Source organism: Myotis nattereri (genome assembly GCF_964212035.1).
Source record: "Myotis nattereri genome assembly, chromosome: 12".
NCBI lineage: Eukaryota > Metazoa > Chordata > Mammalia > Chiroptera > Vespertilionidae > Myotis > Myotis nattereri.
In genome coordinates this window covers 34,054,347-34,074,880 of record NC_138087.1, presented here as the reverse complement: position 1 = coordinate 34,074,880, position 20,534 = coordinate 34,054,347, and the positions used below count along the sequence as shown (strand labels likewise).

General features: G+C 50.2%; 1 protein-coding gene across 1 annotated transcript; it reads left to right on the top strand.

Annotated features, from left to right (window-relative positions):
- The first annotated feature begins 4,683 nt into the window (after positions 1–4,683).
- On the top strand, positions 4,684–19,876 carry MLANA (melan-A). Its single transcript, XM_081103417.1, has 5 exons — positions 4,684–4,971; positions 6,996–7,095; positions 11,245–11,341; positions 18,122–18,235; positions 19,553–19,876. The coding sequence occupies exons 2-5, from the start codon at positions 7,019–7,021 to the stop codon at positions 19,619–19,621; spliced, it is 357 nt and encodes a 118-aa protein (XP_080959543.1). The 5' UTR covers positions 4,684–4,971; positions 6,996–7,018; the 3' UTR covers positions 19,622–19,876.
- Positions 19,877–20,534: the final 658 nt, after the last annotated feature.

The following is a 20,534-nucleotide window of genomic DNA, read 5'->3' as shown; positions in this document are numbered from 1 at the left end:
AGTTCCATTCCTTCTTCAGGCCTGCTTTGCTCAGACTTTTTGTTGGTTCTGTGGGACACCTTCACAGCCTCCCTTATATCCTTAAGCAGCCTGAGTTGAGCTTCTGTTGCTAGCAACCAAAGAACCCTGACACAAGAGCTTACTCCCTGCCAGACGCATGAACCCTCACCCCACAGCCTCCCCGAGACACAGCTAATGTGTTCCCATTCTGCAGATGAAGAAACTGAGGCTGAGTGTCTTGGGTAATTTAGGACACACAACCAGTCCTTGCTGTAGCCAGCATTTGAACCAGAATCCAAAGCCCGGGTTTTCTCCCATCCGCCGCTCCATGCCACCAGCCCAACGCCCTGCGTTTGAGCACAAGCTGCTGTCCTAGAGCGCCTGTCAGCATGGTGTACCGTTTACAAAATGTGTTCACACACAACAACCTGTGTAAGCCTCGCAGCCACCTGGGAGGAAGATAGTTTCATGACCCCAAGTCTGGTCAGCCCCATTTTTTCCCCTTGCTAAAAACCTTTCTGTGACCCAACACAGCCTGCAGAGTAAGCCCGTCAGCCTCAGCATGGGCTCCCGGAGCCTTGAGATTCAGGCCCCAGGCCTCGGGGCAGCGCTTTCTTTCTGGTACTTTGAGCTCCAGCCAGGATAGAGCTATGGCCGTTCCCCAAACCTGCCAGGCTGTTCGGAGCCTCTGAGCCGCCCCCCCTCCACCTGGATGTCACCTTCCCCTGGCACCCTGAGTCCTGACTAGACTGAGCCCCTCCCACCTCACACCTGTGAACCCTGCTTACCTTTCCAGACTCCAACGAAGCTCTTCTTCCTCCGAGAACCCTCTCCTGTGCCTCCTGCCCCGAGAAGAGCCAATACTCCCGCTGTGTCCTGGGCAGGAATCCGGGGTGACATCGCAGTGGACAGAGGTTGACCCCTCACTACTTTCCACCTCAAAAGTCATTCCAATCCAGCCCTGCAAGCCCACCCTTCTTCAGGGACACTGGTCAGAGCGGCCAGGGGTGTTTAAGTCCCGTCTCTGATTTACTGGGCTCTTCTCTGCCACCGGAGGGTGGGGACCCGGGCCACGGTGCTCACCCCGCCCCAGCGTCTGTGCCTGTGTGGGGGACCATGCTAGTTCTCCTGGGACGACTTTCCTACTGGGGTGGAAAGTGACGGCGTCCCCCCAGCTCCTTCCCGGGAATCCAGCCTGAGGCAGCAGCGGCCGCTCCTGCTCTTGTGTCTCAGGGAGGAGGGGCTCCGGTTGTCCTCCAGGTGCCCCCAGGCTGCTGGGCTTTCCTGGTGGGCGCCCGTGTGCACAGACTTCATTCTGTCTGTCTCCGTCACCACGGCCTCCACCTTCGGAGCTGCTCGGCCCCACGCCCTGGGCTCCGCAGGCAGTAACTCAGCTGATGAGCAGCAGCCGCGCTCAGGCCACAGCTGACCGGGAGTGGAGGGGATGAGCCGCTATCCCTCCCTCGCAAGGCTGTTGGCACGTTTGCAGGAGAGTCCCAGTGGCATCCGCTTTTCTCAAACGTCAGCAACTCGCCACGCTCTGTGCTAGATGCTTTTCTCATTTAATTTTTACAGCAATTTTGTAATTTTTATTTATTGCCATTTTGTAGATGAGATTGCTGACGCTCAGAGAGGTTAAGTAACTTGCCCAGGATCACACAGGTGTAACAGGAGCTGGGGCTGAAGGCCGTTTGGCCGGCCCAGGACCCTGCAGCCGCCGCAGGTGTGCCTGCCTGGCCTCGCGGCCTCCTACACAGCCAGTTCTGTTTGTTCCACGTCGCCTACGAAAGGGCAGCAGCACCAGACCCACTCACAGCGATGTCCTTCAGTGATCGCAGTCTAGAATTTTCTGTTGGGGTGTGTGTGAGGGAGCAAGAACCCACTGTTAGGTCTGATCAAATAGTTGAGTCGATACCCCCTCCCCTGGGAACGGACCTCTAGGCCACCTCTCAATGGACATTCCCTTTCGCTTCGGTCACAGTCCACTTGCTAAGACCATTCTCCTTCCTCTCCCGACCTTCCCAGGATTCCCGGGACCCCGACCGCCCAGAGAACTCTCCACCTGCCCGGAAAGCCCGCCTAGAGCCTTTAAAATCCCTGACTCCCCATCGCTGGGTGCTGGCGTCATTTGGGGGCTCAGCCCACCTGGTCTCCAGATGACAGAATACATTTATAATCCCTTAGCACTGTTGGCCTCTGAGCTCCTCCCAGGAGACCCTAACACTCACACCCCAAAGTCACGCAGATTGAAAAGAGGAACTGCAGGCATTTTGGACTCCAGAGCCCCTGCTGGGGGAGGTGGGGGGCTGAGGGGGGGATGGAGGAGGGGGAGTGGGGATGGAGAAGAGGAAGTCCCTGGAAGTGGACAGAGTGAGGGCAGTAGGGCCTGGCCTGGCTTCTCGGGGGCGTAGCCTGAGGCTATGGCGATCTAAGAACAGTGACCAGCACTGAAGAAGGTTCTAAGTCCCAAGGAAGATGAGTACAGTGGGTCCTGGCCCTGAGCACTGTGAGCAGAAGGTTTTGAAAAGATCAAAGAGGCATTTCTGCCATCAGTGACCCCCCTCAGCGCGGCTTCATCAGGTGGGCTTGTGGTGCAAGGCCAGGCCCACCAGGTGGCAGCAGAGCGCCAGTCAGTGGCCAGCAAGGTGTGTCTTGGCACAAGCTCTAACCAGGAGCTGGGACAGGGGAGGTGGCGGCCACTTCTAAACTCAAGGCAGGTTGAGCTGGGCCAACGGGGTAATGGGTCAGGCAGCCTCCTGGTACGGTTCACACGATGTTGCTAAACTTATTCTGTACCGGCCACTGTGTCAACACGTGGTGAGCATGATCTCTTTGAACTCACACCGCTAACCTCCGGAGTGGATACTTTTATTAGCCCCACTTTCTAGATGCAGGCAATGAGGCTCCAAGGGATTTATGATTTGCCCAAAGTGACACAGAGTGAAGAGATGATGTGCAGGCAGTTGGGACTCTGGAGCCCCTGCTGTCAGCCTGGGGTGTGAGGGTGGGGGCGCAAAGCTGTCACAAGTCACTAGGAAGTGTGGAGGGTGAGGGCAGGCAGGGCCTGGCCTGGTCCTAGAATAGAGCCTGAGTCCTAGGCCAGTCCAAGGACAGTGCCTAGGAGCCTAGTCAAAGGGAACTTGGGGGGCACATCCAGGAAACAGGATGTGGTGGGATTTTCAGGCCGAGGTTCCTTGGGAACCTTATTCGAAGAAGCCCCACCAGCCAATCCTGGGCACCTAACCCTGACAGGACTGGGTACCTCAGAAGCTGCAAACCACTCAAAGGCCCAAAGAGAAGCCCTTGTACAGTCTGAGCCGGACTTACTTGCTGAACTCCAAAGAGCAGAGGCACTGGAGAGCATGCCCCAGACAGGTCGCAGTGTCCCCAGTGTGCTGGGTCTGGCCTTGTAGCGCCCTCTGGGGGAGGGGAAGATGCCAGCGGCTCTGCAGTCTCCATGCTGGAACAATGCCCCGAATGCAAGGCCCCTGAGTGACCACCGGGCACCCGGGGACTGGAGTGAGACTGGACGCTTCCCCTTCCCCAAGATCCAGGTCAGTACCTCCCTCCTCACTGGTCTTGCTGCCAATCATCCAGGGGCCTAGCTGTCCAGCCCCGGTTCACACAGACCTGTGGCTTCTTGGCTCGGAGCAGTACCTGCCACAGGCCTTTGTGAGAGTTACTGGGCATTGCCCCAAGGTTCAGCTTGAAACTGCTTTCCCCAAATCCGTGGACACCGAGAGCTTGTATCCTTCCGGACTTTTGAGCAAAATCTCCTGAATCAGCCTCAGTCCTGGGAACCCAGACCAAGTCATGTTCTATTATCCTGCCTCAGGGCCTTTGCACTGCTTCTTCTCTCCGTCTGCAGTCTCTTCCTCCTTCTTCCTATGGCTGACTCCTTCTCATGTAGGTCTCAATTTACGTTTTCTCTCCTTTCCAGAAAGGCTTTCCCTGTCTCACCTAATGGGATGAACACCCCTCTTTCTGTTCTGTCTCTCCCTGGCCATTTCCAGTGATGCCTTGGTTCAGTATGTCCTCACACAGGACAGTCCCACATGGTCACTGGACACCCACAGGATTTGGCAGGAGTGGACCCCTGATATGTTATGAGGAAGGAGAACTTAGTGGCCATTTAGTCTACGAGCTCAGGGTTGAGAAGGCTCAGATTGCCTGATTCTGGTGGTGTTTTGTCTGGTTTGTTCACGATAGTTACGGAGAGCTGGTGAACAGAAGCAGCTCTCTGTCCCACGGAAATGCTTCTGGCATCTACACGTTTGATAATCAGGTTCAATCAGCCCTGTTTTCCATTAGATTCTACCTTCAAAGAGAAAATCTTATCTGCCTCTCCCCGGGGGACAGTTATCTCTGAGAACATCACAACGAAATCAGGGAGCTCAGCTTCGGAAGTCTTAGGGGTGTTCTATTTCCTCTTCTTGACCAGAAGGGGGTGGGCCTCGATGGGCTCTAGCTCTAAGCCCGGAGGCTCTTCAACCCTTGGAGGCTGCATGAGGGCGGCTGTGAGGGGCCCAGTTCCATCGAAATGTTAGATAAACAAATATAATCTCTTCAGTAAAAATAGGTCTCGTGCAGTAAAAGGGACATATTTATGCTAATAAATGAGCCACAGTTCATCACTTTTAAAGTACTAAAATTATTGTTCTTCTGAAATTCAAACGCAACTAGCATCCTGTATTTTAACCAGCGACCCTACAGAGGAGGGACCAGCGCTGAAAATAAATGGCTTCCCCAGGATGAAGGAAAACAGAAGCCATAGTGAGCCATGACTTTTTCAGGGGAGAAATGAAGTTGGTTCCATTCACGCCAATTAAGCAATCACAGATGACCCCCTCAGAAATCCAAACTCATGACTAACATGGGACTCAAGACCAGGGGGAAAAAAGAAAGATTAAGAGAGGAGAAGCAGTCTTCACACACAGGGCAGCTGCAGTCGGAGGACGACCCCATCCAGAGGTAAGAGCATTGCCTTCTCATGCACAGGGAGGCCTGTTCCTGCAGAGCCGGGGTCCCAGGGCACAGGGAGGCCTGTTCCTTCAGGGCAGGGCCGGGGTCCCAGTGCACAGGGAGGCCTGTTCCTGCAGAGCCGGGGTCCCAGGGCACAGGGAGGTCTGTTCCTTCAGGGCCAGGGTCCCAGGGCACAGGGAGGCCTGTTCCTTCAGGGCAGGGCCGGGGTCCCAGTGCACAGGGAGGCCTGTTCCTGCAGAGCCGGGGTCCCAGGGCACAGGGAGGCCTGTTCCTTCAGGGCAGGGCCGGGGTCCCAGGGCACAGGGAGGCCTGTTCCTGCAGAGCCGGGGTCCCAGTGCACAGGGAGGCCTGTTCCTTCAGGGCAGGGCCGGGGTCCCAGTGCACAGGGAGGTCTGTTCCTTCAGGGCCGGGGTCCCAGGGCACAGGGAGGCCTGTTCCTTCAGGGCAGGGCCGGGGGCCTGGTCACCACCCACCCTCCCTCATCGCCTCCCTGATGCTTGGCCATCACAGAACTCCTCCGTGTTTGTCATTCTCCAACTTCTGAAGGTTCATAAAGTCTCCTTGATGCTCTCTGGAGACTGCCAAGCAGCAGAGCAGAGGCCCCGGGAAAGCCCTCTGTGAGCAGCAGCGTCTGTCCCTGGGAGGACTGCTTCTCCTGGGAGGGGCATTGCTGTCCCTCCCCCCTTCCCCACGGCTCTGAACTGGAGGCAGAGCTTCACCACAACAAGTTAACCCAGAATGAATGGAGAGCCGTGTCTGTCATTTTGAACACGGGGCTCACCCTGACATTATTCCCCTGAGCTGATCAGTGAGCTCAGCTGTAATGTCTTTTTTACCCCCTGGGAAGGGCTAATTATACAGGGACTGCCCCTGTGGAAGGGGTCATGTGGTGAATTCTCCACTCTGCCTCCCACTTCTCTCCCGCTGTTCCAAACAGGCTCATTAATATAATTCTGTGGGGACCAGACCTTTAAAATGCATGAGAACAATAAGAGGAAAGAAAAATACATAATAGCAAGGGGAGAAGAGAAACCGCTGTTGGGTTTTAACAAGCACTACTTTAATCACGCCCACTGCCGTTCATGAGCTTTTTGTCTATTTGTATTATAGATTAAATTTTTGATTAAATTATAGATTAAATTTCATACACACACACACACACACACACACACACTTTAAATCCCAGTCATGAGACTTGAACAAGGGAGAAGCAGCAATTGATTTCAGCGGGAGGGACAAGAAATTTTTATGAAAGTCAAGCTATGGGCTTCTTCAGCCCATTTTGGGGGTGAATGTGGATTAGACCAGGCACCTGTACGGGGTGGTTTTCTTTGTTGAAAAGTGGGCTGGGAGGGTGCTGTGCATGGCCACACACAGGTCACCATAGCCTCCTATTTGTCCAAGGATTGATATCAAATAATACCGCTAGAGAGAAATAACTCCTGTTATTAACCACAGTCTTGGGCCAAGGAAAGGAAGGAATAATAAAAATACATTTTGCTTGTTTCTCTAGCAGCGGTTCTCAACCTGTGGGTCGCGAACAATGAAAATACATCCTGCATATCAGATATTTACATTACGATTCATAACAGTAGCAAAATTACAGTTATGAAGTAGCAATGAAAATAATTTTATGGTTGGGAGTCACCACAACATGAGGAACTATATTAAAGGGTGGCGGCATTAGGAAGGTTGAGAACCACTGCATAGAGTCAAAATGAAGGCAAATAAAGAACATCTCCCCCCCCCCCCCAAATAATAACTTAATTTGAAAGCATTTTGCTTTTGTTTCTTCTTTGAACTTAATTTTCAGTTGGTGGAAGGGGTTAGAAACCTGAGCCATTTCCACTTGGTAGCAAGGACGGAAGCAGGTACACATCCTCTCACAAAGAGAGACCAGGTCCCAGCTGTCGTTCCTGCTCCCCTAGTGGGAGTGTCTGTGGGGTCTTTATGGGGTGAGGAGGAGGATGCTCTGGATGCGTTACATGATGCCCGTGTGCCTCTGCTGTTAGGTGTCCTGTGGTCCCTGGTGAAGATGCCCAGTGAAGAGGCCCAGCTCGCCTATGGGGACCCCAGGAGAGGGCACGGCCACTCCTACATCACAGCTAAAGAGTAAGTGCAAAGCTTTTGCTCACACAGCTTCTGAATTCCGCCGGCACACGCCTGTCCATGAATCTCTCCAGTGTTTATTTCTCCAGAGAGCGAAACGGTGGCAATGAAGCGAGGAGACCTGTGGTCCCACAAGGGGCTCACACCAGCTTCTCTGAGGCTGAACAGGCAAGGGGACAGGAATGGTAAAGAGTTGGATCTGGCCATTTTGGTCTACATTCTTGGCTCTTCAGCCTTTGCTGTGGGCTCCCAGGCCAAAAAACATGTCTGGAAGCAAGTTGCCTCTTTCCTCAGGCTCCGGAAGGTGGTCTGCCGAAGAACAAAGGTGAGTTGCCAAAGAGCAAGTGAGGATGAAGGGCAGGTCTGTGATTCCACCTTTGCTTCATGGCTGTCCTCTGGAAAGGCATTTGGTATTTTGAATCCATGAAGCGTTTCTAAGAGCTAAGCACTGTATAACCTGCCCAAGATGCTATGCTTCCCTTGAAAAAAGTCTTATGATCTCGTGGGAGAGTTAGGCACGAGGACGATTTCACAAGAGCAAGTGCTGTCATGGGAACACTGGCTGCAGGGACGCTGGGCGGGTCTGGGTGTGGTGGCAGGAGGGGAGCCAGCCCTCTGAGTGGGGGTTCCAACAAGACAGACAAGGAATCCTCTCTTCAGCTCCTGCCAGCCGGCTCGCCCTCGGGAAAGAGCTGTTGACAAATCCTTCCTAGAGTGAACTAGCAGGGCCAGCAAGTGTCAGACCCAGCCAGACACCGAGGGAGCATCTCCCCAAGGCCCTGTGGGTTTCCTAACGTCACGCATGGTCATCGGGGTGGGTGGGCAGATGTTCTGAAAAATTGTCCCAAGAGCTAAAGGATACTCTTTGGGGGCTACATTGCACATGGTATTAAGTAGGATGCTGTTTCGGCTTCTGCATGATGACTCAACAGGCTCCTTAGCGGCAGGCGTGAGGGGACAGGTCACATGAGCTTGAAGAGATGCGGTTTCCTAGGCACTGCCACACCACCGGAGAGGCTGATTTGGTTGGACCGGGGGGGGGGGGGGCAGTAGGGGGCATTTGGGTGGGGTGCAGGTTCTGCACTTTCGCACATCTCAGGCGACTCCTCTGCAGAGGTATTGGGGTGACACTCTGAGGCCCAGCCCAGCTGGGGGTGGGTTTTCCTGGTGTGCGGCATAGGCTGGTGATTTCCGCTCTCGGTCAGTCCCTGGGGGTGTGAGTGCAACGTGACTGTGTGTGAAGAGCGGGCACAGAGCGAGTGGAACCAGCGCAGCCGCTGGGAATGGAGTCAGCTGCCTTCGTCACGGGGCCCACGGCTCGCTCCATGGGGCAGTTCCATTCGCGGAAGGGTGATCGGCAAAGCACCGGCCCAGGCGACGGGGCTGGGTCTGCCCACATTCTAGACGTGCGCGCTGGGTCCATGGGGCCAGTCGCTGTGGAAGCTGGTTCTGCCACTGACCTGTGCGCAACCCGAGGCACTGTACCAGCCTGAAGTCTTGGGGTGTCAGCTGCGGAACGAACATCCCACTTACCTCAGAGGTTGGCACGAAGATGGAATAAAAGTCCATATGTGGGGCGCTTGGCGCAGACTGGTGCTCAGGGAGTAGCCCCGAAGGTGGTGGAGATGCTGATGAGTTGTGGGGGGTTTCGGCTGCATGTGGGGGACTGGCCTGCAGCATCAGGTCAGAGCTGTATCCTGCCCTGCCATCCCCCTGGGAGGTGGGCCCTGGCCCCTCGGTGGACTTGAGATGGTGGTGGTGCAGCAGGTGGCGCTGGGCAAAGGTCTCTCAGTCAGACCCTGTTTCTCCTGCAGCTGCTCCATCTCATCACCGCCCAGCTCTGCGGAGCCTTTCTCTAACAGCGGTTCTCAACCTGGGGGTCGAACGATCCCTTCACTGGGGTTGCCTAAATACAGTGGGGCCTTGACTTACGAGTTTAATTCGTTCTAAGACCGAGCTCGTTAAGGAGCTCGTTAACTCAAATTACTCTATCAACTCAATGCAAAAAAATCGGCCGAGAGACAGCTGGTATCTCAAAAAACTCATTAGTCAGGACACTCGTAAGTCAAGGCCCCACTGTACATCCTGCATATCAGATATTTACATTACGATTCATAACAGTAGCAACATGACAGTTATGAAGCAGCAACGAAAATAATTTTATGGTTGGGGTCACCACAACATGAGGAACTGTATTAAAGGGTCACAGCGTTAGGAAGGTTGAGAACCACTGCTAGTGGGTCGCAGGTAAAGGACTCTGCACTCTCCAGTTTGTTGCCGTTGCTCACGCTGTGAAGTGGAAGGCAGGCAGGTGCCGTGAGCTGGCCATGTTACGCAGAGGAAGCAGAGCCCTGGGGCCTGGAGAGGGACACTGGACACAGGGCCCAGGAGGCGGGCGTGGCTCCTGCCCCTTCTCAGCGAGGCTGCAGCTTTGCTCCAGGTGCAGCCGGACGCTCCTCCCAGGGCTGGGCCCAGGGTGGTGTTGTTCAGTGATCCCCGCCCGCCGGCCAGCTGGGAGGCGCTTACCAAGTATCCACAGAGCACCTGGCTCCAGGGGTCATCTGGCCTCTCTGACTTGGCAGCCAGGCCGGCTGAGAGGTCAGACCTCTCATCTCAGCTGCTCCAGGGGCCTCCCGCCAGCTCCGTTCTCAGATGCCCCTTCTAGTTCCTCAGGGGGGACCAGAGGAAGCAGCAAGCGCCTGCCCTGGATTCCTGGAGCAAGTGGAGGCCTGACAGCAGCTTGCCTCGCCGCTGAGCAGGCTGGGCTGGGCCCTGGCATCCCTGTGACACTTATAGTCCCCTGGACCTCGCAGTCCTACAACAGAATGCCCCAGTTCTAAGCCCTCAGGGCCCGGTTTCTGAGCTCTGTCTCTTTATTAACTCTCTCCATCCCAAAGCCAAACCTGCTCTGTGGTATGTTGCTGATCCTTGTATTCTCACCAGAGTGCCATTGACTGACAAGAGGTTAAAGTCACATTTTGTCACAAATCCACATAATTTTAGATAGTTAAGAAGACATTAAATTGTTCGTTCATTTTTCAGAGAGAGTGGTGTTATGGATTTGAGTTTGTTATGGATTATGGGTTTTGTTATGGATTATGAATTCGTAATCAGCCATAATGCATTTGTTCATTTTTTTTTATTAATTTGTTTGGCCATCCATTCATCCATCCACCCAGCTCCAAGAAATATTTCTTGAAACACCTATGTGTCTGACTCGTTCTGGACATTGAAGACACACACACACACACACACACACACACACACACACACACGCGTACACACAAAACGCCTCTGGGAGCTCTTGCCATGTCTAGAAGACACAGGGGAGCACACAGTGATCAGCCACAGGGAGGCCTGTGAGAGATGGCAGCATGGGTTGCCATCACACTGGGTGGAATGATGCTGAGTCTAGGAGAATGTGTTAGTCAAGGCAGGAAGGGAGAGAGGACATGGGCAAGGAGCGAGGTGTGGGGGACAGATAGGGCTGAGAGGGCACAAGGGAGTCAAGTTCAAATCCCATGCTATCTTTGTGGGACCATCAGCAAGGCACTTAACCTCTGCATGTATTTCCTCATCTGTGAAATGGGGACGATAAGCGGTGCCTGCCTTCCAGGGCTGTTGTGAGAATTAAATAAGCTAATGTATCTAGAACAGTGGTTGCCAGCCTTTCAGACCTCACGGACCACCAGCGGCCCACGGACCACCGGTTGGCGACCGCTGAAATGTTTAGCATGGCACCTGGCTAATAGTGGATGGTCAGTCAATGCTAATTTCCATTTCCTTTTTGTGGGCTGATACTTGGGGGAAATGATTTAACCAGCCCCAATGAAAAGATAATTCAGCCTCAAAAAATATATTGTCCACATGAGGGTCAGTTGCTACTGCACCTCCTCCACTAGGAACTTGGGTGCTCGTGCCCATGCCGGGTAGCAGGGCTCCTGTTGGCACATACCTGAGAGGCTCCCAGAGGAGGCGCTGCCCCTGGATGCAAGTGCTGGAGGCCTGGTGGGTGCCGGTGTGCCATGTGGCGGGAAATTACTTGGGGACTGGGTGGTGCTGTGCTGGGCTGGCAAGTCCCTGTGAAGAGAGGAACAGGGGGTCACAGTGTGGAGGAAGTACCAAGCTGGATCTGTCTGTCTCTTGGGCCAGGATCGCAGGGATTGGCGTCCTGACGGTGATCCTGGGACTTGTGCTGTTCCTCGGCTGCTGGTATTGTAGAAGACGAAACGGATACGGGAGCCTGAAGGTTGGTAAAGCTCCCACTGCTGGGACCCATCCAGGGCCGGGGCCCTGCTTCCCCTTCTTCCTCTGAACTTCTGGGCAATGCGGTAACATTCTCATGATCACATCTAGCTCTGGTTCCCGGCCCTTTCTCTACATTGTATTTCTTACAACTCTTGCATGGCCTCTGCCCACATCAACCCCAACCAGGAACTTGGCCGCTCTTTGGTTCCACTCAGAACAAATGCGTGCTGGCCGTGTGTGTGCTCAGCACGGATAGTTTGGGGGGCACAGGGCAGGTTTGTGGTCCTCTTTTTAAAAAAATATATTTTATTGATTTTTTACAGAGAGGAAGGGAGAGGGATAGAGAGTTAGCTGCCTACTGAGGATGTGCCCACAACCAAGGTACATGCCCTTCAGTCCGCAGACCGACGCTCTATCCACTGAGCCAAACCGGTTAGGGCTTGTGGTCCTCTTACACAGCAAACAGCAGCAAGGAGACACTCCAGGTCCTACCAATCCGCCTGGGGACCCTCACCGTGTCTGCTGCTCCACTTAGGGGCTGCCCCTCTCTCCTTGTCTTCACCCCTTTCCTCTCCGGTTGCCTGGGAATTCTAACTCCGCTCTACCAAGCAACCCAGTATACCCAGGACCCACCTAGCCATCAGTGCAGTGAGGTAGCCATTCCCACCTCAGCAGCACAAAGGCCCACGAGGTGTTTAACAGGCTCCATCTTCCTTTGATGGCCGATGTGGTGCCAGTAGGATTTTTCCTTCTTTACCTTTATGATCAGGAAGCTAGCAAGTGGCACAGTTCAGTCTTGGGGCCGCAAGATATTCCACAAATGAAAACCATCAACTGAGTCTTGAAACTATAAAAACTACAGGTTTCAGAAAGCTGGCTTCAAAGCCAGGGAGCACCCTAGCACCTAAGCATCCAAAGGCATTATCCGTAGTGAGCAACGGAATAGGAGGAGAGCTGCATTTTCTCCTTTCTTCCCTTCTCTTCCCTTCTCCCCTCTTGTCTTCTCTTCTCTCGCTCCCTCTCCTGTCTCTTTCTTATTACAGATTCGAAGGCTTCTGAGGCTGATACGTAATGGAAAACATTTATCTTTATAAAAGATGTTGGGAAGTCGGATTCCTCACTCCGAGGAAAAGGTTCTGTGATTGATAGAGGGGAGGAGTGGGGTGGGTGGCAGGCCGTGGCTTGGCAAACATAGGTGCAGAGGAAAAGGTGAGGGCTGTAGCTTCGAATTCTCCTCCTTGCCAGGAAGCTTGGGCAGTTCCATGTACCCCTTTTCTTAATATGCATCTTGCCAGAGTGTCCCAAATACAACATGAAGCCAGGGGAGCTTGGGGGCTGACACATCCATCGAGCAGCAGCCCTTCAGTGTGTTGACATTTCAGGGGAAGGAGGAGAAGTTGCTGAGTTTGAATAAGACTCCAAAACCAAGTACCCTAGGAAAGCCTTGGGTAGGTTAGGGATGACACCTCTCTGCGGCTGACCACAACAGGTTAGTTAAGGGGAACGAGGGGGCCTTTGCTTTCTGCCACAGAGCTCCATGGTGCCTCTAGCACAGGGTTATGACATTGCCTTGCAACTGGCTATTTACTTTTTGCCTCTCCCATCCCTTCTCTTTCTCTCATGTATGAACTGGAATGGAGAATATTTCTTTCTTTTTTAGTATGTTCTTATTGATTTTTTATTTTATTTTTTTTAGAGAGAGAGGGAGGGAGAAGAGAAAGGAAGAGAGATACGTCTATTGGCTGCCTCCTGCATGCCCCCTACTGGGGATTGAGCCTGAGATCTGGGCATGTGCCCTGACCTGAATTGAATCAGGGACCCCTTGGTGCATGGGTTGTCCAACCACTGAACTACACAGGCTGGGAGAGAATATTTTTTTATTCATCTTTGTACCTTGTGACCGGCACAGTGCTTGACACGCAGCAATCACCCAATCATGTGGCATTGGGTTTGGCCTCATTGTCTGCCATTGACTTGCGAGGTGACCTTAGCTTTGAACTCCTCTAAACCTCATGTGATCTGTTCTATACCTAGACACATGATATAAGATGACCTATATCTGTTTTTATTTTATTTACCTTTATTGTTGAAAGTATTATAGATGCCCCCTTCCCCCACCCCATTCCTTCCCCCTCTGTTTTTATTTAATATACTAGAGGCCCAGTGCACAAAAATTTATGCACGGTGGGGGGAAGGTCCCTCAGCCGGGCCTGTGCCCTCTCACAGTCTGGGACCCCTCAGGGGATGACCATCTGCTGGCTTAGGCCTGCTACCCAGGGGATTGGGCCTAAGCTGGCAATCAGACATCCCTCTGGCAGCCGGGCAGCCCTCGGGGAATGTCCACTTGCCAGCGGGGAGCAGACCTAAGCTGCAGTTGGACAGCCTTAGTGCTGCTGAGGAGGCAGGAGAGGCTCCCACCACCACAGCTGTACTGGCAGCCATCAGCCTGGCTTGTGGCTGAGCAGAGCTCCTCCCATGTGAGAGTGCCCTGACCACCAGGGGGCAGCTCCTGCATTGAGCGTCTGCCCCCTGGTGGTCAGTGTGTATCATAGTGACCAGTCATTCCCAGTCTTTCTGCTGTTAGGGTCAGTTTGCATATTGCCCTTTAACTATATAAGATAGAGGCCTGGTGCATGGGTGGGGGCCGGCTGGTTTGCCCTGAATGGTGTCCCAGATCAGGGTGGGGGTCCCGCTTGGGTGCCTGGCCAGCCTGGGTGAGGGGCTGATGGCTGTTTGCAGCTGGTCACACACCCTTCAGGGTGGGTGGGGGACCCCACTGGGGTGCCTGGCCAGCCTGGATGAGTGGCTAATGGCTGTTTTCAGGCGGGCCAAGCCTGCAACTGAAGCTCCCAGTCTCTCCTTTTTTTCTTTTTCTTTTTAATTCTGAGATTTATTTACCTTCTGTAATTGAAACTTTGTTGCGGCTCCAGCTCCGAGGCCGGCTGGCTGAAAGCAGGTATCTGGGGTTTGTTTAGCTTCTATAATTGAAACATTGTTGCTTCCAGAGCTGAGAGCTGGGCTGCAGCAGGCCGGGAACCTTGGCTTCCTCCATCACTGGAATAAGCAAACCTCATGTTCGCTTCAGCTGCGTGGCTGCCGGCCGCCATCTTGGTTGGCAGTTAATTTGCATATCACCCTGATTAGCCAATGGGAAGCGTAGCGGAGGTATGGTTAATTACCATGTTTGTCTATTATTAGATAGGATATCTTTTCTATATAGTTTTTATTCATTTTGTTTGTACATTAAAAATCACAATGGTTTAGTTTTTCAAGGAGTAAAAGTTCTACAAACTCAGTATGTTGGTATTCATTTCTTAACTGTCCACAGTTGCTAGCTAGATGATTCTGGGCAAAAAGACAATGTTTTTTCTTTTTAATTTTTTTTTATTTCCTTTCTGCTTCAACACTCTCATCTTGAACTCATTCACCTTAAGGGTAAGAGAGTCTTAACATTGTGGGCTCAGGCACTGGGAACATTTTGCTTGGTGAGGAGTTCAAGTCCAGCCGGCCATGCCTCCATTACTCTAGGCCTTCTTCAGTGATGTGAGGTTTCTGGAATTTTTATGTGTTTATATTCTCTGCTTCCCAACTGTCTAAAAATGCTCCCTGTCATATATTTTTTAAAATTAATATTAAAATATTGTTTTGAGACTTTTATAACTCCTGAAATGCTAGGTTGGGAACCAGCAGTCTAAGAAATGTAGGCAAAATGATGTAAAATAGGGCATTAGGTAATGCATTTAATTACATAATCACCTCCCTGTCTCTCTTTGGTGATTCCATTTTCATTTTAAAACAGAAGTACACATACATGACAATAAATGCAAACTGTGGGTGTCTGAGTGACTCCACCTTTAGCAACCTTCATTGAGCTTGGGAATGTCCACTTTCCCTGAACACAGAACGGTAGCAAGGTTGGTTGGAATTAAGATCTAAAATTTCTCCCTTGGCTAAACAATTCCCCTTAGACCTGGAACACATCCTTTGAAAGTAAAGACTGCTTTTTGCAGCAATGTATTTCTTCGGGAAAATGATTTGTAAGGCGCTGGGACTTGGTTTTTGTATTTACCAATTTTACTCTTTCACCTGGAAGTTTAGTGCACAATCCTTGAGATCCTTGGAGAGCATTTTGAGGCCCCTGCTGACAGCGGAGTTTGCGCCCATGTCTTGTGGTGTCTGTTTCTCTGTGCATGGCCGGGGGCTCCTGCATGCCCACCACTGGGGGTTTCTTGCTGAAATTCAGATTCTGGGGCCAGTTCTGGTGGCGAGACCCAGAAACCCTCATTTTAACATGCACACCATGGCAGGTGAGAGATCTGAAAAGCAAAGAAAAAGAAAAGCAATTATTGAGTAAAGGGAGAGACACATTAAATATTACTTTGCTTTTCTGAGGTGTAGCTCTGGGGTCTGGGCTGACGGGGTTGGGGGGGTGGGGGAGCAGAACCTCCCTGTGTGGTCATGTCATTAGGGCCCTTAGGGTGATTGCTTTAAGCCACTGAATTTAGGGACGTTTGCTGTGTAATGATAGACAGCTGACATAGGATATTTGCCGTAATTTGCTTATGTTTTCTTTAGGATTTCTGCACACACTTTCAGAAGGAAGATTAGATTATATTTTCTCATCTTTTCCACTGTCCTTGTCTGCTTTTCATATCAACATTATACAACCCTTTAAAAAAGGAGCTGGGGTGTGTTCCTTTTTTTCCTAGTTTCTGAAAGCATCGGGGTAAGTTTGACATTATTTTTTCTTTAACATTTGATTAAAAAGAGCCTGGCAGGCATGGTAAGGTGTTAGAGTGTCAGCCCGCACACCGGAGGGGTGTGGGTTCCATTCTTGGCCACCGGCACACGTACCTGGGTTGCAGGTTCGATCCCTCCCCTCAGGTCGGGGCTCTTTGAGGAGGCAATCGGTGTGTTTCTCTCACATCGATGTTTCTCCTCTTCTCTCCCTCCCCCTTCCTTCCACTCTCTAAAAATCAATGGGGAAAAAAATACCCTCATTCCTTAGGCGAGGATTAAAAAAAGAGAGAGAGAGACAAAATAATACATATGAAAAAGATTAGGGTTCTGGCCTCGTCCAATTTGATGCTCCTAACACTCCTCCCTGGGAAACCTGCCTGGATGCCTTTCTCATGCAACCTGGCAGACAGACACCCCCCCCACCCCCCCCCTCCCCCCCTCCCCCCCCCCCCCCCCCCCCGCCTGGTCTTCCTCGGCCCACAGAGGAGCCGAGGAGCCTCAGATCCCCTGCACACCTCCCCGTCCCAGCCTCCCTCAGCCACAGAGCACACGCTGCTCTCACCCCACTGGCTGGATTTGGCCCGCAGATAGGTTTGGGCCTGTCTTTTTAAAAATTGAAGTAACATTTTACATAAAAATCTTGATTTCCAGTTTCTTTAAAAAAAAAATCAAAAGATCTGGGAAAAACTGGCAGTGGCTATCCCTTCAGATGGGACAGACACTCCCTCCTTTCCTATGGCCTCACCTGACCCCCTTCATCACCTGCCTGGTCCCTCTGAGTATAGCTGAGTTGCATGAGGCACAGGCAATAAGAAGGTGCATTGTCTGTGGAGCAGTGGTTCTTGGTGTGGTCCTGGCCCAGCAATATCTCCTGGGAACTTATTAGAAATGCAAATTCGTGGGCCTCACCCCAGGCTGACTGAGTCAGAAATTCTGGGTGTGGCCCAGCAATGTGTTTAGCAGGCCCTCCAGGGAATGCTGATGCACGCTCACGTTTGAGAACCATTGTTGTAGAGGCTTTACCAATAATAAAAGCAACTAAAAGTCAGTCTGTTTTTTATGATCACAAAATGCCAGCAATTTTTAACATTATCAGTGATTAAAGACTCTACCTCACCAGGGTGGACCGCTCCTGCAGTCTCTAGTTTGTGTCTCTCTGTCTTGTACAAACTGTTGTCATTCTATTCTAGGGATGAAGAGCATCACCCTCTAACCCTATGCAGAGCACTAAGCTTTTAGCCACCTCCCCCCCGCCCCCGCCCCCCAACCCTCAGGGTGCATCACTTAGCCATAGACTGACTTGTCATCATTGCATCATTGTTGCAACTTGACTTGGAAGCCCAGGGCCACAGCCTCAGCATTTCTATCACAGTACATGCGTTCGGAGTGTTTAAGATATTTTGCTGTCATTATGTAAAAGGCAGACACAGAGTGTGTCCCTGCTGGTATGTGGTCAGATGCGTGTCCTCACTGTCATACCAGCCCCTGCCTCACTAGTTCTGATCTACTCCACTTGCATTCATTCTGAAGTTCCTTTTTTTAGATTCACTCTTTTTCCCTTCCCTTTAAAAATAGTCATTGAGCCTGGCCTGTGTGGCCCAGTGGTTGAGCGTCGACCTATGAACCAGGTCACGGTTTGATTCCCGGTCAGGGCACATGCCTGGGTTGTGGGCTTGATCCCCAGTGGGGGACATGTAGGAGGCAGCTGATCAATGATTCTCTATCATCATTGATATTCCTATCTCTCCTTCTCCCTTCCTCTCTGAAATAAAGAAAAAATATTTTTACAAAAGCCATTGACAACTGGATACCAGGCACTGCACTGGGTGCTCTACCTTTAGTTAACTCCTGCAACAGCTGTGAGAGGTGGATGATGTCATTTTCATATTACAGATGCAAAAACTGGAGTTCTGAGGGGATACACAGTATGTGGCACAACCAGGACTAAAAGCCAATCTTAAAATGTCACCTTCTTTCTCATTTCTTTAATGGGCTCCATCTTTCCTTCTCACCCACTGATCTTCATGAATTCACATTTCAGGGCAAAAGCCGTTACATTGGAACTCAAGGTACCTTTACAGGAAGATGCCTACGTGAGGGACTTGGTCACCAGGACAGCAAGCTGCCTTTTCTAGAGAACAATTATGAACCTGTGGTAAGTTGAGATCCTGCATGTTGGTGTTTTCGTGTATGGCTGCTTTTAACTCAAATGAATAAAATTATTCCTATTTTAAAAGCCAGGACAAGGTGAATGTATTTAATACTACTGAACAGTACACCTAAAAAGTTAAAATAGTGAATTTTGTCTATTTTATCATAATGAAAAATAAGAAAGGTAAAAAAAAAGGGAAGCACAGAAATGTTCTTAGACTGTGTTCGCTCATTCCGATTTTCCAGGATCAACAATGACAGCTTTACATGTAGGATCCAAAGGAAGAACTTGGTTCTGGATATAATATCCTTTTGTCTTATGTTTTTAGTATACTTGTCTATGTCCTATGTCCTGAACATAGATATATTTGAGGGAGAAAATAAAAGACCTGTTATTATTTTTATAAAGCTGTGCTATACAATAGGGTAGCCACTAGCCACATGTAGCTATTGAGCACTTAAAACACAGCAGTTTGAATTAAGATGCACTTTACTACATACCAGATTTCAAAGACTTAGTATGAGGAAAGAACGTAGATAATTCATTAATCATTTTTATATCAGTTACATGTTGAAATAATATTTTGATATGTGGGTTTAAATGAAATATATTAAGATTAATTTTACCTGCAGTAAAAATGCAATGTATTTAGTACCTGCAAACAGGGTTCAATAATTCATTAGTTAGGGCTTGGGACTTCTACTGACAAGGATATTCTAGGTATATAGGGTGTCCCCAAAAAACTATACACACACTTTGAATAATTATAAAGGTAGTGTTTATTAAAATACATTTTCAAAATTGAGCTATCAGCTACTAAAGTGTGCATACATTTTGGGGAGATGCCCTGTATATAAGTTGTTTTTTTTAAAAAATATATTTTATTGATTTTTTACAGAGAGGAAGGGAGAGAGATAGAGAGTTAGAAACATCGATGAGAGAGAAACATCGATCAGCTGCCTCCTGCACATCCCCCACTGGGGATGTGCCCGCAACCCAGGTACATGCCCTTGCTGGAATCGAACCTGGGACCCTTCAGTCCGCAAGCTGACGCTCCATCCACTGAGCCAAACCGGTTTCAGCTGTATATAAGTTTTCGAGGTTTTGGAAATCCCTTAGCCCTATTTTTCTCTACTCTTGCCCCAACAATGTTTCAACATGCACACTTGTGAAATTTAACTATGATTACCTTGTTGGATGGAAATTAGATGTGGACACGTGAAGGTTCAGTCCAGAGAAAAAGTAGTTATGTTACTTAATGGCTGTCCCAGAAACATGCATTGTGGCCAATGCCCTATTCTCCCTTTCTCGTCCTCTCAGGTTCCCAATGCCCCACCTGCCTACGAGAAACTCTCCGCTCAGCAGTCCCCACCACCTTACTCTCCGTGAGAGCCAGCAAGGCCCCTGAGAGATGCTGAAATGATTCGCCTCACACTTTGGATTACACTGAATGTGGACATTTAATGTCCTGCTTCGGGATGCGGTAGAAACAGTGTACATCATCACTAACAATAAGCTTAGTGCTAAATTCTTAGTAGGGAAACTAGCAATACTAATTGAGGAAATGATGAAAAATATTAAAATGGAAAAATGTTGTCAATAAACATTTTGAGGCATGATACTATCTGTGCCAATAGTAATGCTAATACATCTATGGTGTTATTTCTGGAGGGACAGAATTTAAATGTGTGTTCTGGGACCATTCAATTTCTTTTCAGTTGAAATTTGGCTAGTAACTAACCAAGTACTATTCTGATTTTTCAAGAAGCAACCTCTTGAACTGAACTCTAACAGGTGAGTTTGTATTATGGAGTGCTCGCAAAGGATACCTTTACAGGTTTAAGACCAAGAGCTGGTTGACCTTCCAGATGACACAGGCAGCCGCATCTGATCAGGAAGGTGTCAGCAATGTCTCTGCTGAGATTCCAAGATGCTGCAGCAATGCAGTGCGGAGGTCCTCTTTCCTAAGTAACACATAAACACAGTCCTAATCTCATTTCATTTCAGTGCTCAATGTTATAATAATTAATGACAAGAATTTCCTGTTATTCTAGAAGGTGGTGTCAGAATTTAAATAAGTAAAAGCCACTGTAGTTTGGCTGACATCTTACCTCCTTAAATGTCCCAATGGCAATTCAGTTCCTTTGGGCTCCCAAATTCCTCTTAAAGGAGCATATAGAAGAAATCACAAAGACTCAGAGGTTCTGGAATAGTGTCGTTATTTACTGGCAACACTACAATTTTTTTGTTGTTGACATCTACATATCATGTATACTATTATTTATCTAATATTTTTTTTCAG